The sequence below is a fragment of the Monodelphis domestica genome, chromosome 2 (genome assembly GCF_027887165.1).
Source record: "Monodelphis domestica isolate mMonDom1 chromosome 2, mMonDom1.pri, whole genome shotgun sequence".
In the NCBI taxonomy this organism is placed as follows: domain Eukaryota; kingdom Metazoa; phylum Chordata; class Mammalia; order Didelphimorphia; family Didelphidae; genus Monodelphis; species Monodelphis domestica.
Window position 1 is genome coordinate 181,942,219 of NC_077228.1, and position 13,924 is coordinate 181,956,142.

At 41.4% G+C, this 13,924-nt stretch overlaps 1 protein-coding gene across 9 annotated transcripts in view; it reads left to right on the plus strand.

Moving 5' to 3' along the window:
- CUEDC1 (CUE domain containing 1) overlaps window positions 1-13,924 on the plus strand; it is a 133,570-nt gene that overhangs the window by 88,895 nt on the left and 30,751 nt on the right. For all 9 annotated transcript variants that reach the window (XM_056816513.1, XM_056816509.1, XM_056816507.1 and 6 more), the window contains one exon: window positions 9,287-9,930. In XM_056816513.1, the coding sequence (XP_056672491.1) occupies window positions 9,634-9,930 (297 nt within the window). In that variant the 5' untranslated portion in view covers window positions 9,287-9,633. The remainder of the gene's footprint in view (window positions 1-9,286; window positions 9,931-13,924) is intronic.

Below are 13,924 nucleotides of genomic sequence, written 5' to 3' on the forward strand. Positions count from 1 at the left end.
CTGTGCTTGGAGTCTATTATGTTTGTATTAAGAGGTGGGTAGTCTGTTTTAATCATGAATCCCCTGAAATTGTGGTCGGTCATTTGTTATTCAGAGTTCCTAAGCCTTGAAAGTTGTTTGTCTTTACAGTATTATTGTTCTTATATAAATTGTTTTGCTTTCTTTTTTAAAATTCTTACCTTCTGTCTTAGAATCAATACTAAGTATTGGTCCCAAGGCAGAAGAATGGTAAGGGCTAGGCAATGGGAGTTAAGTGACTTGCCCAGGGTCACACCACTAGGAAGTGTCTGGGGCTAGATTTGTCTTATTATAAATTGTTCTCCTGGTTCTGCTCAACTTGCTGTGCATCAGTTCATTCAAGCCTTCCCAGGTTTCTCTGAAACAATCCCTTTCATCCTTTCTTCCAGCATAGTAAGTAGTATTCCATCACATTCATATATTACAACTTGTTCAACCATTTTCCAGTTGATGGACACCCCTGAGTTTCCACAATAAGAGTGGCTATAATTAAAAGGCCCATTTTCTTATTTCTTTGATCTCTTTGGGGTATGGACCTAGAAAGTGATATGGCAGAGTCAAAGGTATTCACAGCTGAGTAACTTTTGGGCCATAGTTCCAAATTGCTTTTCAGCATGACTCTACCATTTTACAGTTCCACCAACAGGGCATTAATGTCCCAGTTTTCCCATAGCCTTGCCAGCCTTGATGATTTTTCTTTTTTGCCAGCTTTTCCTACCTCTTGGGTGTGAGGTGGAAACTCAGAGTTGTTTAAATGTATATTTCTCATACTATGTTGATTTTTAATTTTTATTTTTAAAATATTCATTTTAAAAATCTTAAAAAATTTTTCAATTATATATAGAAACACATATTTACCAATTACACATAATAACAAATTTCCACACAATTTTTCCTAAGTTATATGATTGAATTCATCTCCCTCCCTCTCTCCTTTCCCTTCCCACTCTTTGTGCTGGCAGTTAATTTGATCTGGGTTATACATGTATTATCATGCAAAACATATTTCCATATTTATAGAAACAATTTTTGACAATTGTTGTCTGACATTTCATGATTCAGCTCTCCCTGTCCCTCTCAGGTGTTAAATAGTCCGATATAAGTTATACCAGTGTTGTCATGCAGTATTTATTTCCATATTACTCATTCGGTGAAAGAATACCCTTCACATATACAATAAAAAAATTCATGAAGGAAATAAAACTAAAAAATGGGATGCTTTTATCTGCAGTCAGACTCCAATAGTTCCTTCTTTGGTTATGGATAGCCTTTTCTATCATGAGTCCCTTTGGGTTATCTTGGAACCTTGTTTTGATGATAATAGTTTAGTCCTTCACAGTTGATGATCATATAAGATTTCTTTTATTATATTCAGTGTTCTCCTGGTTCTGCTCACTTTACTTTGCATCAATTCATATAAATCTTTCCAGGTTTTTCTGAACTCATCCTGTTTGCTACTTCTTATGGCACAATAGTATTCCATTACAACCATATACCACGGCTTGTTTAGCCATTCCCCAATTGATGGTTACCCTTAGGTTTCTAATTCTTTGCCACTACAAAAAGAGCTGCTAAAAATATTTTTTTTACCAGTAGGTCCTTTCTCCCTATCTCTGATCTCTTTGGGATACAGTAGTGATATTGCTTGGTCAAAGGGTATGCCGAGTTTGATGGCCCTTTGAGTATGGTGCTGTATTATTCTCCAGAATAGTTGTATTAGTTCACAATTCTCGATTTCCCCACATTTCCTCCAACATGTATCATTTTCCTTTTTTGGTTATATTCGCCATTGATTGATTTTTTTAAAATGTGCTCAGTAGACAAGGAGGATAATAATAAATGTGCTCAACAGACAAGGATTTGATAATGCATGGTATTTATTATATACTTTTAAAGACAATTAGCATGGAACAGTTTCATAGTATTTGTTTTCATAAGCAGTCTTCTTTTTATATTCTATGTGTATAAAGAAATGTTCTATTTCTAGTGTTTAAGTTCAAAATTAAAAATTAAATTAAATCAAACAAATCAAAAAACCAAAGTGCTATGGGCCTATGAATCAGTTTCTTTACTCTGCTGAAACTTGCTCTAGGCATTGTGTCTCTCTGCTAGAATGTGAGCTCTGGGAGAGCAGGGATTGCCATGCTTTGCTATTTGTATCTCCAGTACTTCACCAAGTGCTTTGCCCATAAGCACTCAATGAATGCTTCTTCATTCATTTGTCCATCCTTTAAGCCTCAGTTTCCACATGTCTACAATGGTGATAATGATACTTTCACTAGAGGATGATAGTGAAGAAAACACTAATTTGAAAGGCGTTCCAGATTCGTGACCCCATTTGGGGTTTTCTTGACAAAAATACAGGAGTGGTTTGCTCTTTCCTTCTTCGGCTCATTTTACAGATGAGGAAACTGAAGCAAACAGGGTTAAGTGACTTGCCCAGGGTCATAGCTAGTAAGTATCTTGAGGATGGATTTGAAATAATGAAGATGAGTCTTCCTAACTCTAAGCCTATCATTCTATCCATTGTGCCACCTCACTGTTTACTGTAGGTGCTTAATAAATACTTGTATAATTGCTTGTTGGGAGCATCTCCAAGACTACTTACTCCTGGCTCCAATTTTACAGAATTCTCTGAAATGATTCCCTAAAGTGTCTTTAGATTGCAGTTTCCTGGCTTCTTCCTTAACCCTATATTTCTTTAGTCATGGTCATTGACTTTCAGTGGATGCTGGATGTTCATGAAAGACCCTGAGATGTTTGTTTTGGTAGGGGAACTCAGATACCCAGATTGGGAGATATTTGGATCCAGAAGAGGAAGGGAATCCAGGCTCCTAGGCAAGGCTAGCCAGCTGAGGGAATCTGCATCCAGATCCATTAGCAGCCATGGGAGGAGGTGGCCCTTTTTGGATAGTGAAGGTGTCCTACTCAGCTTCCTGGACCTCCATTGGAATGGTCTGAAGCACCCAGAGGTGGGGAGACCCGCCGCGGGGAGAGGTCTCAGGCTCAGCAGACATGGCCAGCTGATATTATCCCTCCTGGAGGGTCTTGTTTCTTCTCTCTCAGGGGACTGTGTGGGCCACTTAAAGCTTCTCCATCTCCCTTATTAAATTACCTGAGGCGAGAAGGCGACAGACAGCTTTACTGCCTGCCCAGTCCATCAGCATAAGGACCATCATTGCTCAAGCATGATTTATATGCACGCAAGCATGGTAGCCTCTCTGAGCCCGACCCAAACACAGCTGCTTGAACTGTGGTTTCCGGACAAAGACATTATCTTTTGGAGGCTGAACAGGATCTAAAGCTGTCTTGATGTTGGTTGTGGCAGTTTCCCAGTGTGGGGAGACAGGGGGAATGTTGGGGTGTGTGTGAGGAAGGAGGGGCATTTCAGGCAAAGCTTCAATAAGAGTTCTGTGTTTTGGGATCACAAATCTTAAACCCAGTGTGGTATCCCCCCAAAGCACTTCGCATGTTGCCTTTTTGTGTTCAGTAAACATTTGTGTTTTAGAGCTGCCTTAAGCAGGATTCACATATTAAACACTTACTTGTAAACACCACAGAAATAGCTTTATTTAGCTATTTTTATTCTTGTTGGCTTTAGGGGTCCAATCCTTAGCTTAAGGGACTGGGGTCCCAGTTTGTAGACTCAGACTTTCAAACATTCAGAGCTGTGGGAGGGGGGACACATGACAGTGAACCGGTGTGCATTTTTTAAACCCCTACTGAGTGCCAAACACTCCCAAGTGCTAGGGATAGATACAAAGAAACAAGCAACAGCTCCTGCCCTGAAAGAGGAAAAATTTGTTAAAACCAGTGCAATTGCATGCCAGCTACAGGAGAGGGTTAGGGGAGAGGGGAGGGAAAGAACACGAATCTTGTAACCATGGAAAATATTGGAAATCATCGAATTAAATAAAATTTCCAAAAAAGGGGGGGAAACATGCAAATATACACACATGTGCATTGTACACATAATACACAATCACAAATGTACATGTGTATACATCTCAAATATATGCACATTAATGTGTAATCCACATATACAAGCACATATATAGTTATCTTTTCCACATCACAACCTTCCCATTTGACATTCAATATATCATGGATCTACATAAGAAATTAAATGGGAATTTTGGGAGAATTTTGTGGAAGCCACAGGTGGTACATGAAGGGCAGCAGCAGACATAGAAAAAGTTTAGAAACTCAGAAATGCATACTTAGCCCCAAACTTACAATAAGGTACTATAAGTACCCCATATAGAAAAAGAAGAAATTCAGACTTCCTCTCCAGTATGAAAGGAGGACCAAAACATCTTATGTGGATTTTCCAGATTACAGGTGTAGAGAGATAGAGAGATAGATAGACAGACAGAAATATATGGTATATATATAATTATGTATATAAATTATTTGTATGTATAGTAAAATTAATATAATTATAAATTATATAAGTATAATATATGAATAATAAAATTATATGTCTAATAAAAATTTTATATATAAAAGTAAATGCAAGGTATTTAGGGAGGAGAGCACTATAGCTGGGGCAGTTACACTAATGCTAAAGTCTTTGGATGGGGGGTAATTATCTTTTTAAGTTTTTTTTTAAACCCTTACCTCCCGTCTTGGAGTCAATAGTCAATACTGTGTATTGGCTCCAAGGCAGAAGAGTGGTAAGGGCTAGGCAATGGGGGTCAAGTGACTTGCCCAGGGTCACACAGCTGGGAAGTGTCTGAGGCCAGATTTGAACCTAGGACCTCCAGTCTCTAGACCTGGCTCTCAATCCACTGAGCCACCCAGCTGCCCCCTCAAGTTTTTTAAATTCAAATTCTTACCTATATTATAATGACCACGAGTTAGGACAATGCAACTCTCTCACTCACTTCTTTGCAGAAGTTGGGGATTGTATGGTCAGTCATGGTTGTTGCATCTGTTGGTTTTTGAAGATCTGGGCCACCCCACCTTTTCCAGTCTGTGACAAGAGCCAGCATGCTAAGCAGAAAAGGAGGGAAAGATATGTTGGGAAATGAAGGCATTGTAAAAACAAGATATCACTAACAATAAGATCTTTTAGAAGTGCATATATATCCTTTTAGACTAGGGATGAGGCTGTTAAATTTTATTTTATCATAACCTTCCCTTTGGCAAGTTTGGTGGAATCTGTGGATCCTTCCTCAGAATAATGTTTTAAAGTGCAAAAAAAAAAATAGAATTCCAAAGGAAATCAAGGGTTAATAAAAGTAAAATATAATCCCCCCATCTAATTTCATGAAGCCCCTGCAATTTTGGGGTCTATGGACTCCAGGTTAAGAACCCGTGTTTTAGACCCTGTCAAATGTATATGAAAACATGAGTCCATGATGATATGACCCTCTTCAAATAGAACCATAGAAGATGGGAAGTGGAAGGGATCTTCCTTTTCTAGCAATCCTCTAATCCAGCCTTTTCTTTTCAGAGAGAAGGAAACTGAGGTGCAGTGGCTAAAGCTGGTGACTTAGTGGATAGAACATTGTATCTGGAATTAGGAAGACTTGACATCAAATCCAACCTGACACTTACTAGCTATGTGACCTTGGACAAATCATTTACCTTGTTTGTCTCAGTTTCCTTTCCTGTAAACTGGGGATAATAACGGCATCTACTTTCCAGGGTTGTTGTGAAGATCAAATGAGATAATATTTGTAAAGTGCTTGGCACATAATATGTGCTACATAAATATTAGCTATTGTTATTATTGGTATCATTCAAAGCCCTCACAACTAGGTAATAGCAGAGCAGAAGCTAGAACCCAGATCTGCTGCTGCTCAGTAAATCACTCTTTTCATCATCTTACTCTGCTCATTTGAGGGCTTCCAGCAATCATTCTTTTTCTCTTTTAACTTCTTTGCACAGGTACAAACGCGCCAGATCAGATTCTTGCCTTATATGATCCTTTCTAGTTAAGTCTTCTGTATCCATTATAGAAAAGTTGTAGTTAGTTGAGCCTGTTTCTGCATTTTTTGTCACGTTTATTCATTCATTCATTTACTATCTCTATGAAATAAATCCTTTACTGCAGGTCCTCAGGTATGCCTAGGGATGTCATTTTACATTGAGTCTTAAAGCCTCAGGTTTTATCAAACTTTACCAGCAACCCTAGGCAAGTTTATATTTAACCTTCAAAATTTGGGAGTTGGGGTGAGAGAAGCCAGACCATTACATCGATTTGTTCCCACTGCAAACACTTCTGCAGAAAATAAATGCTCAGGTGATTAACCTACCTCCTGTGAAAACAATGCAGGTTTCTACTTGTCTCCTCATGTTTGGGATATTATTTGAGAGAAAGAATAACTCCCAAGTTCCTTGGAGTCAAGGAATCACTATTTATTCTAAGGGTAACACTATTATCATGAAGTCTTATAGCTCAAATTTTATTTTTCCTCTGTCTTTGTCTCTCTCTCCTCTCTGTTTCTCTCTGTCTCTGTCTCTCTGTCTTTCCTCTCCCCCTCCCCTACTTTTTCCACTGAGCCAACTGGCTGCTCTTAACTCAAATTGTAACGAAATCCTAGTTGCCTGCACTTGGGAATTAGAGTTTTGGGCTAGGGAGACCCCATACATCAGAGCTTTAGAGCCAGAGGGTACCTCAGAATGCTCTCCTTTTTACAAAAGAGGAAACTGAGGCTCAGGGAGGTGACCCACAAAAGTAGTATACATCAGAAATGGGATTTTGAACCCCAGGGTTAATGCTTTTCCCACTATAACATGTAAGGATATGCCAACCAAACAATAGATATATTATTGGGCATCTGTTATGTTTTGGGCACTGTGCCTTCCTGTTAAAGATTTACATTCCTAAATCATGTTTTGCTTAACTGCTGTGAATCTGCTTTTGCTGGTCATGGAACAAATGGCATTTGGGTCACAGAAGTTTAAGTAGCACTGAATGGCAGGGGAGAAGCCATCCAAGGCACCAAAAATGGTTATGGCTAATCTATGGCATAGAGGATATACAGAATGTAACAGATCAACCATTCACAGAGAAGTGCACCATGCCAGAGGCAATATGTTACAGGGGAAAGAGTTCCGAATTCAAAGAGCCAGAAAAGCTGAATTAAAATCCTTGCCTTGTCACTTCCTTTTGGACCTGTGACCTTGTCCAAGTCACTTATTTTTCAGTTTGCTCAATTGGAAAATAAGTGTTAGACTAATTGCTTTCTAAACTCCCTTCTAACTTTTAAGTCTATAATTTGAATCAAATTCAGTTTAGTCAGACTTCATGAGACAGCTTAATTTTCTATGTGAATTTATTTTATATCTTGTAGTTTTTCTAAAGTTGTTAGTTATTTTGATTAGTTTTTTTGGTTGATTCTCTGGAGTTCTATCTGCTTAGAATAACTTTATTATCTTTTCTAATCCTTCAATTTCTTTTTCTTTTCTTGTTGCTATAGCTAGCATTTCCAGGACAATATTGGATAATAGTGGTGATAATGGGCATCCTTGCTGATTGTATTGGGAAGGCTTCTGGTATATCTTCATCACAGATAATGCTTGCTGATGGTTTTGGAGAGGTGCCATTTCTCATTTTAAGGAATGTTCAATTTATTCCAATGTCCCCTAATGTTTTTATAAGGAATAGGTGGCATATTTTGCCAAAAGCCTTTTCTGCATATATTGAAATGCAAATTGTTTTAGTTGGATTTATTATTGATGTGGTTAGTTATGAACACCTTAATTTTCAAAATGCAATATATAGATTATTTTTAGTATTCAGTAGAAATATTTTAACTATTGTGGGAAAGTTCTTAATTTAAATAAATTCTTTATATATCTTGGAATTGAGGTCTTTATCAGAGGAATTCATTGCACAGATTCCCCGTCCCCCAAGATGTCTATTTCCTTTCTAATTTTTATTACATTGGACTTACTTGTGCAAAAACTTATTTTTAATTTTGTTTACCAATTACATTTAATACATTTTCACATAAGTTTTCTGAAGTTATATCACCTAAATTGCCTCCCTCTCTTCCTTCCCTCCCCACTCCCAGAGCTGGTGAGCAATTCAATCTGGGTTATATATGTGTTATCACTCAAAACATTTCTATATTATTCATTTTTGAAAGTGAATAATCTTATTAAACCAAAATCCCAAAGCATATACCCAAATAAACTAAAGTGAAAAATTGTATGTTTTCATCTGCATTCCTTCTCCAGTAGTTCTTTCTCTAGAAGTGGACAGCATTCTTTGTCCTAAGTTCCTCAGAATTGTCCTGGATCATTGTATTGCTGAGAGTAGCTAAATCTTTCCCAGTTGATCATTCTACAATATTGCTACTACTGCTGTGTACAATGTTCTCCTGGTTCTGCTTACTTCACTCTGCATCAGTTCATGTGGGTCTTCCCAGTTCTTCCTGAAATCATCCTGTTCATCATTCCTTATAGCACAATAGTATTCTGTCACCATCATATACCACAATTCATCCATTCCCCAACTGAGGGACATCCCTTTAGTTTCCAATTCTTTGCCACCACAAAAAGAGCAACTTTAAATATTTTTGTACAAGTAGGTTTTTTCCCATTTTTTTTATCTCTTTGGTTACTGTATCAAAAGGTATGCATAGCCCTTTGGGCATCCTTCCAGATTGCCCTCCAGAATACCTGGATCAGTTCACAGCTCCACCAGCAATGCTTTAGTGTCCCAATTTTTGTTCAAAGACTTTTAAATTTTACATGATCAAAACTTCATTTTCTCTTGAGTGATTCCATCTGTTTGTTTGTTTGTTTGTTTTTGTTGGGGTTTTTTGTCCATTGATCCAAATGAAGCTAGAGTTCTTTTGAGAGTAAGGTCTTAACCATCAGGCTGGGAGCTCCTAGGTCATAGTTAGTGATTCTATCACTTGCTTCCTCAGGAAATCTTTCCCTATCTATAGATCCTAAAGCAATTTCCTCCCTGCTTCTCTAATGTGTATATTATGTGGCTGAATATATCTAGGTCAGGCATCCATTCGGAGCTCCTACTGGTGTATGGTGTGAAGTGCTGGTCAAAATCTAATTTCTTCCATACTCTCATCTGGTTTTCCTAACAGTTTTTGTCAGGGAGTTCTTTTCTCAATATTTCTTAGAAACGAGTCTGCATCTCAGCTATGAAAATGAAAGGTTTAATCTGCCATCTTTGGAGGAAAAAAACCAATTCCAGTGGGCAGACTATGCTGTTTTATCATTCACCTCAATATGATATGATAATATATTGCCTCCTCCAGCCCTGACTTGGATTCTCTTTCTCTCCTAGGTGGAAAACATTCTCCCTCTTGAATTCAGCATGTCACAGCTCTCAGGCTGAGCAGCGTTGGGCAGCGCCCCTCGTCTCCCCATCACCTCTCCTTGGGACTGGATGACACTAAACATCGAGGACAGCTCCCTGAGGGCCACTTCACAGCATGACCACTTAGCCTCCTGACTGGGAGGCCCCGCCACCCCCCCTGCCCTGTTCTTGCCTCCCCGCCCCAAGTGATGAGGGAGTAAAATTTCAGAGCAGTGGGGGGGTGGCAGCAGCAGAGGTGGGGGAAGGGGTGGGTGGGCTGGGGGGGATCACGTTGGGCACCAGGTTGAAACATTTTCCCCAAACAGTTCTGCAAAATGACAAGCCTGTTCCGCAGGAGCAGCAGCAATGGCGGGTCCCGGGGTGGGGGGAACGCCTCGGCCCAGGAACTCAACAACAGCCGGCCTGCCCGGCAAGTCCGCCGCCTGGAGTTCAACCAGGCGATGGAGGACTTCAAGACCATGTTCCCCAACATGGACTATGACATCATCGAGTGTGTGCTGCGTGCCAATAATGGCGCCGTGGATGCCACCATTGACCAGTTGCTGCAGATGAATCTGGATGGGAGCAGCTATGATGATAGCTCAGACTCAGACGACAGCATCCCTCCTGAGGTGAGGGTGGTATTCTAGGCACCCTCACTGGCCACCTAGCTGTGTTTCAAACAAAAGGAAAAAGAAAAGAAAAAACTTTCCTCTATTAGTATAGTGTGTAGATATCTAGATTCAAGAGACTTGGGTTCAAATCTTGACTGACGGTTATTAGCTGTTTGACCATGGGCAAGCCAACTTCCTCTGAGCCCCAGTTTCCTCATATGTAAAATGAAGCTAATATTTGTGCTCCTATTTGGGGGGGTGCTTATATTTTTTTAAATATGTGAAGTGGGGCAACGAGGTGGCACAGTGGATAGAGTGCCAGACCTGGAGTCAGGAAGACCTGGGTTCAAATCTGGACTCACACACTTCCTATATGCACGATCCCTGGCAAATCACTTAACCCTGTTTGCCTCAATTTCATCATCTGTTAAATGAACTGGAGAAGGAAATGGCAAGGGGCAGCCTGTATAGAGTGGCTCACTGTATAGAGAGCCAGGCTGGAGATAAGAGGACCTGAGTTCAAGTGTGGCCTCATACATTTCTTAGCTGTGTAACCCTGGGTAAGTCATTAAAGTCATTAACCCTAATTGCTTGACCCATACCACTCTTCTGCCTTAGAAGCATTAATATTTAGTATAAGGCAGAAGGTAAAGGGTTAAAAAAATACACGAATCAAAAGGCATAAGCCTTTCCATCAGGGTCTACCTTTTCACACTATGTCAGACAAGTGGTCAGTAGCACAGCATACCCACTGTGGAGAGAGACTCCTGCTTAAGAAATACATGGTCTAGGGGCAGCTGGGTAGCTCAGTAGATTGAGAGCCAGGCCTAGAGATGGGAGGTCCTGGGTTCAAATCTAGCCTCAGACACTTCCCAGCTGTGTGACCCTGGGCCAGTCACTTGACCCCCATTGCCTAGCCCTTACCTCTCTTCTGCCTTGGAACCAATGCACAGTATTGATTCCAAGATGGAAGGTAAGGGTTTAAAAAAAAAAAAGAAATACATGGTCTAAAGGAGTGAGATAAGACACATTGGTGTGGGGGAAAATTCCAAGATACAAAGAATGCCCAAGCAAATGAAAATGAGGCTATTGGGTTCAATGAAACAAACACTGTTACCTGCTAGGCACTGGAGATACAAAGACAAAAATGAGTATTTTCTCTGAAGGAACTTACATTGTACTGGAGGAGACAACTTATACACAGAGAAGGTATCCATGTGCCACCTAGCTGCCCCCATGCAGCCACCTTCTGTCTCTTGCCTTCTGCAATGGCTCTTTATCTAGTATCTGATCTTCCCAATTAGATTATAAACTTAGCTGCACCTCTTGGTACAGTGGAGAGGTGGCCAGATTGCAGGGAGAGGACCTGGGTTCAGTTTCTGCTCCTCTACTTTGGAGAAGTCACTTCTATGGGTCTCCGTTTCCTCTCCTGTAAGATGAGGTTGGTTGGATTAGGTGATCTCGAAGGTCCACTGGAAGCTAAAGCTATGACCCTAAGCCTCTGGAGGGCGAGAACCAAGTCTCACTCATTTGGGGAGGTCTTGATTTTGCTTTGCTTGCCCGCTGAAAATAAGCTGCCCTGCTCCCCTAGGGAACACCCTTGCTTGCTGTCAAAAAGGACCCCGTTTAGGGGGCTGCATCATAGACTTACAGATCTAGACAAGGCAGGAAATTCAGATGCTGCCTGGTCCAACATCTTCCTTTTAAAAATAGGGAAACTGAGGCCTGGGCATGTTATATGACTGGCTTTAAAGTCACATAAGTAAATAATCGAGGTGAGCTTTGAACTCCAAATCCTTTCCATCATTCCACTATCTCCAAATCAGAATCACGAGTGTGTGTGTGTAGAGATAGAGAGAGAAAATTCCACTTAATTCAATAAACATGTATCACACACTGATTGCAAAGCATAAGGCTAGATGCCATTTACCATGTTGACTTTGAAAGGTGCTTCTCACTCTAATCTCTGGTAATTTCCACAATATTGATTCGTTTTAACCTAAGCCATATAGATAGGGTCATATTTCTTTTTTTTTTTCCCCATCCCATAAAATATCCTCCAGTGACCTTTGTCCTATTCCCGGTACACAGAATAACCTGGCATGATGAGGCTTCAGGGTGTTTCCTGCTTCCAAGATTGTTGTCTTATTTGAATGAATGAGTTCTGTGCCCCACCTTCTGCAAAGCACCTCCCCCACCCCCAGTCTTCCTAGAGAGCATCCTTCCGTGTTTCTTCTCAGCCCACCCCAAACCCTTCCCGGCCGGCTCTCCTCTGTGTCCATCAGTTGGCTGGGTTAGCCAGCTCAGAGTCCTTCAGTAAATTTATTAGCAGCAGCTGGAATGACAATAACTGCTGACTGTAAGCCTCCCCCCTTCCCCCAGGGGTTGATGGATGGTGTGCTGGGCTGTGGGGTATCCTTGCCATTGAAAAATATCACCTGTCAGGCAAACGACAGAAAAACAAGCCATCCTGGAGCATCTGGCATCCATTTATCACTCACGCTGAGTTAAACAAGAAGGCTGCAAAGCCAAAAGCTTCAGCACATTTTTGAACCAGAAGAACAAACACATTGCTCCAGGGAGGGAGGCAGGGGGATTCCAGAGATGGAAACAGGATTGGCATTGGCCAAAGGTGCCCTGCTGGAGCCATCGTGGTTTCTCATTTTCTCTCCTCCACATCAGGGCCAGGGCCCAGGCCCCTCTGGTCGCAGCATCTGTTTTCTGCCGCTCTGGGAATGAGTGATACTAATAAGCTGGGGAGCCCTCAGGCTGGAGGCCCTGGGAGAAAGAATCTGATTGCAGCTTCAAAGCGACCAGGCCTTTAGGGAACACAATCTGAGCCTGGCTGGGCTCCTCTAGGAGGAGGAGTCTAGTTCATCAGCTTTTCTAAGAAAGGGCAAGAGCAGCTCTGCTTCTGGGGATGGTAACAGTGGAGGGGTTGGGTGGGGAGTAAGCTTCCTGACCCCCCAAAGAGGCTGGCCCAGGTAGTTCATTACAAAGAAGGAACGGGGTGGAGTGGTCTCCTCGGCATAGGCTCCTGGCTCACTTGAACATCCTGACCCATCCTAATGACCCTGAGACCAAAGAGGGCAAGGAGTTGGGGAAGCCAGGAGCTACTGATGGCCCAACCTCTCCCCTTCTTGAAATATTGGCATGGAGCAGACCTGGCCAGCTAGGCAGCCAAGGTCATTCTTGCTTATAAAAACAGCTGTGCAAATAGTTTCTGTGTCAAAGGAAAAATGTTAGTGCATTCCACTGGACAACCACTGGTGCATAGACAGAGGCGCCATATTGTAGGAGAGACTTGTGGCTGTATGTTCTCAAGTGGTGTGTGCATAAATACTTCTGGATACATTTCACATCAGGACCTGGGCTGTGTTTAGGAAATCCAGGCCCTAGCTGCCCCAGTCTCAGACTCCCACAACCCATGGCCGGATTGACTTGTAAGAGCAAAAGCTGAGGTGGCCAGTAGTAGCTTTAGGGAGCAAACAGGTAAGAGCACCGGTAGAGCTTAGCTTAGGGCCTTAATAATGGTCATACCATAGATTCGGCCAGTGCTTTCAGCTAGCAGTGAATGTACTTTCCTTCCAGTGGTTCTGTACAGGAGGGTGGACTTGTCCATGGTCATGCAGCTACTAAATGGTGAAGAACAAAAAATTCGAAGCCAGATCTTTATAGAGTGTCCCAGCAAGGGCAGCTAAGTGCACATCGAAGAGAGTGTGGGACCTCGAGTCAGGAAGACCTGAGTTCAAATCTGACCTCAAACACTAGTGGGGGGACCTTTTAGCCTCAGTTTCCCCATCTGTAAAATGGGAATAATAATAGCTCCAAGGTTATTGTGAGGATCAAATGAGAGAAATGCTTTGTAAACCTTAGGTACCATATACATGCTAGCTATTCTATTATGATGATTTATGAAAATAGACCTGTACAAGATAGCAGATGTTACCCATAGAGAGGATGGCTATACCAAGATACCCCTCAGTAAGGGACTTCATAATTCCCTTCAGGA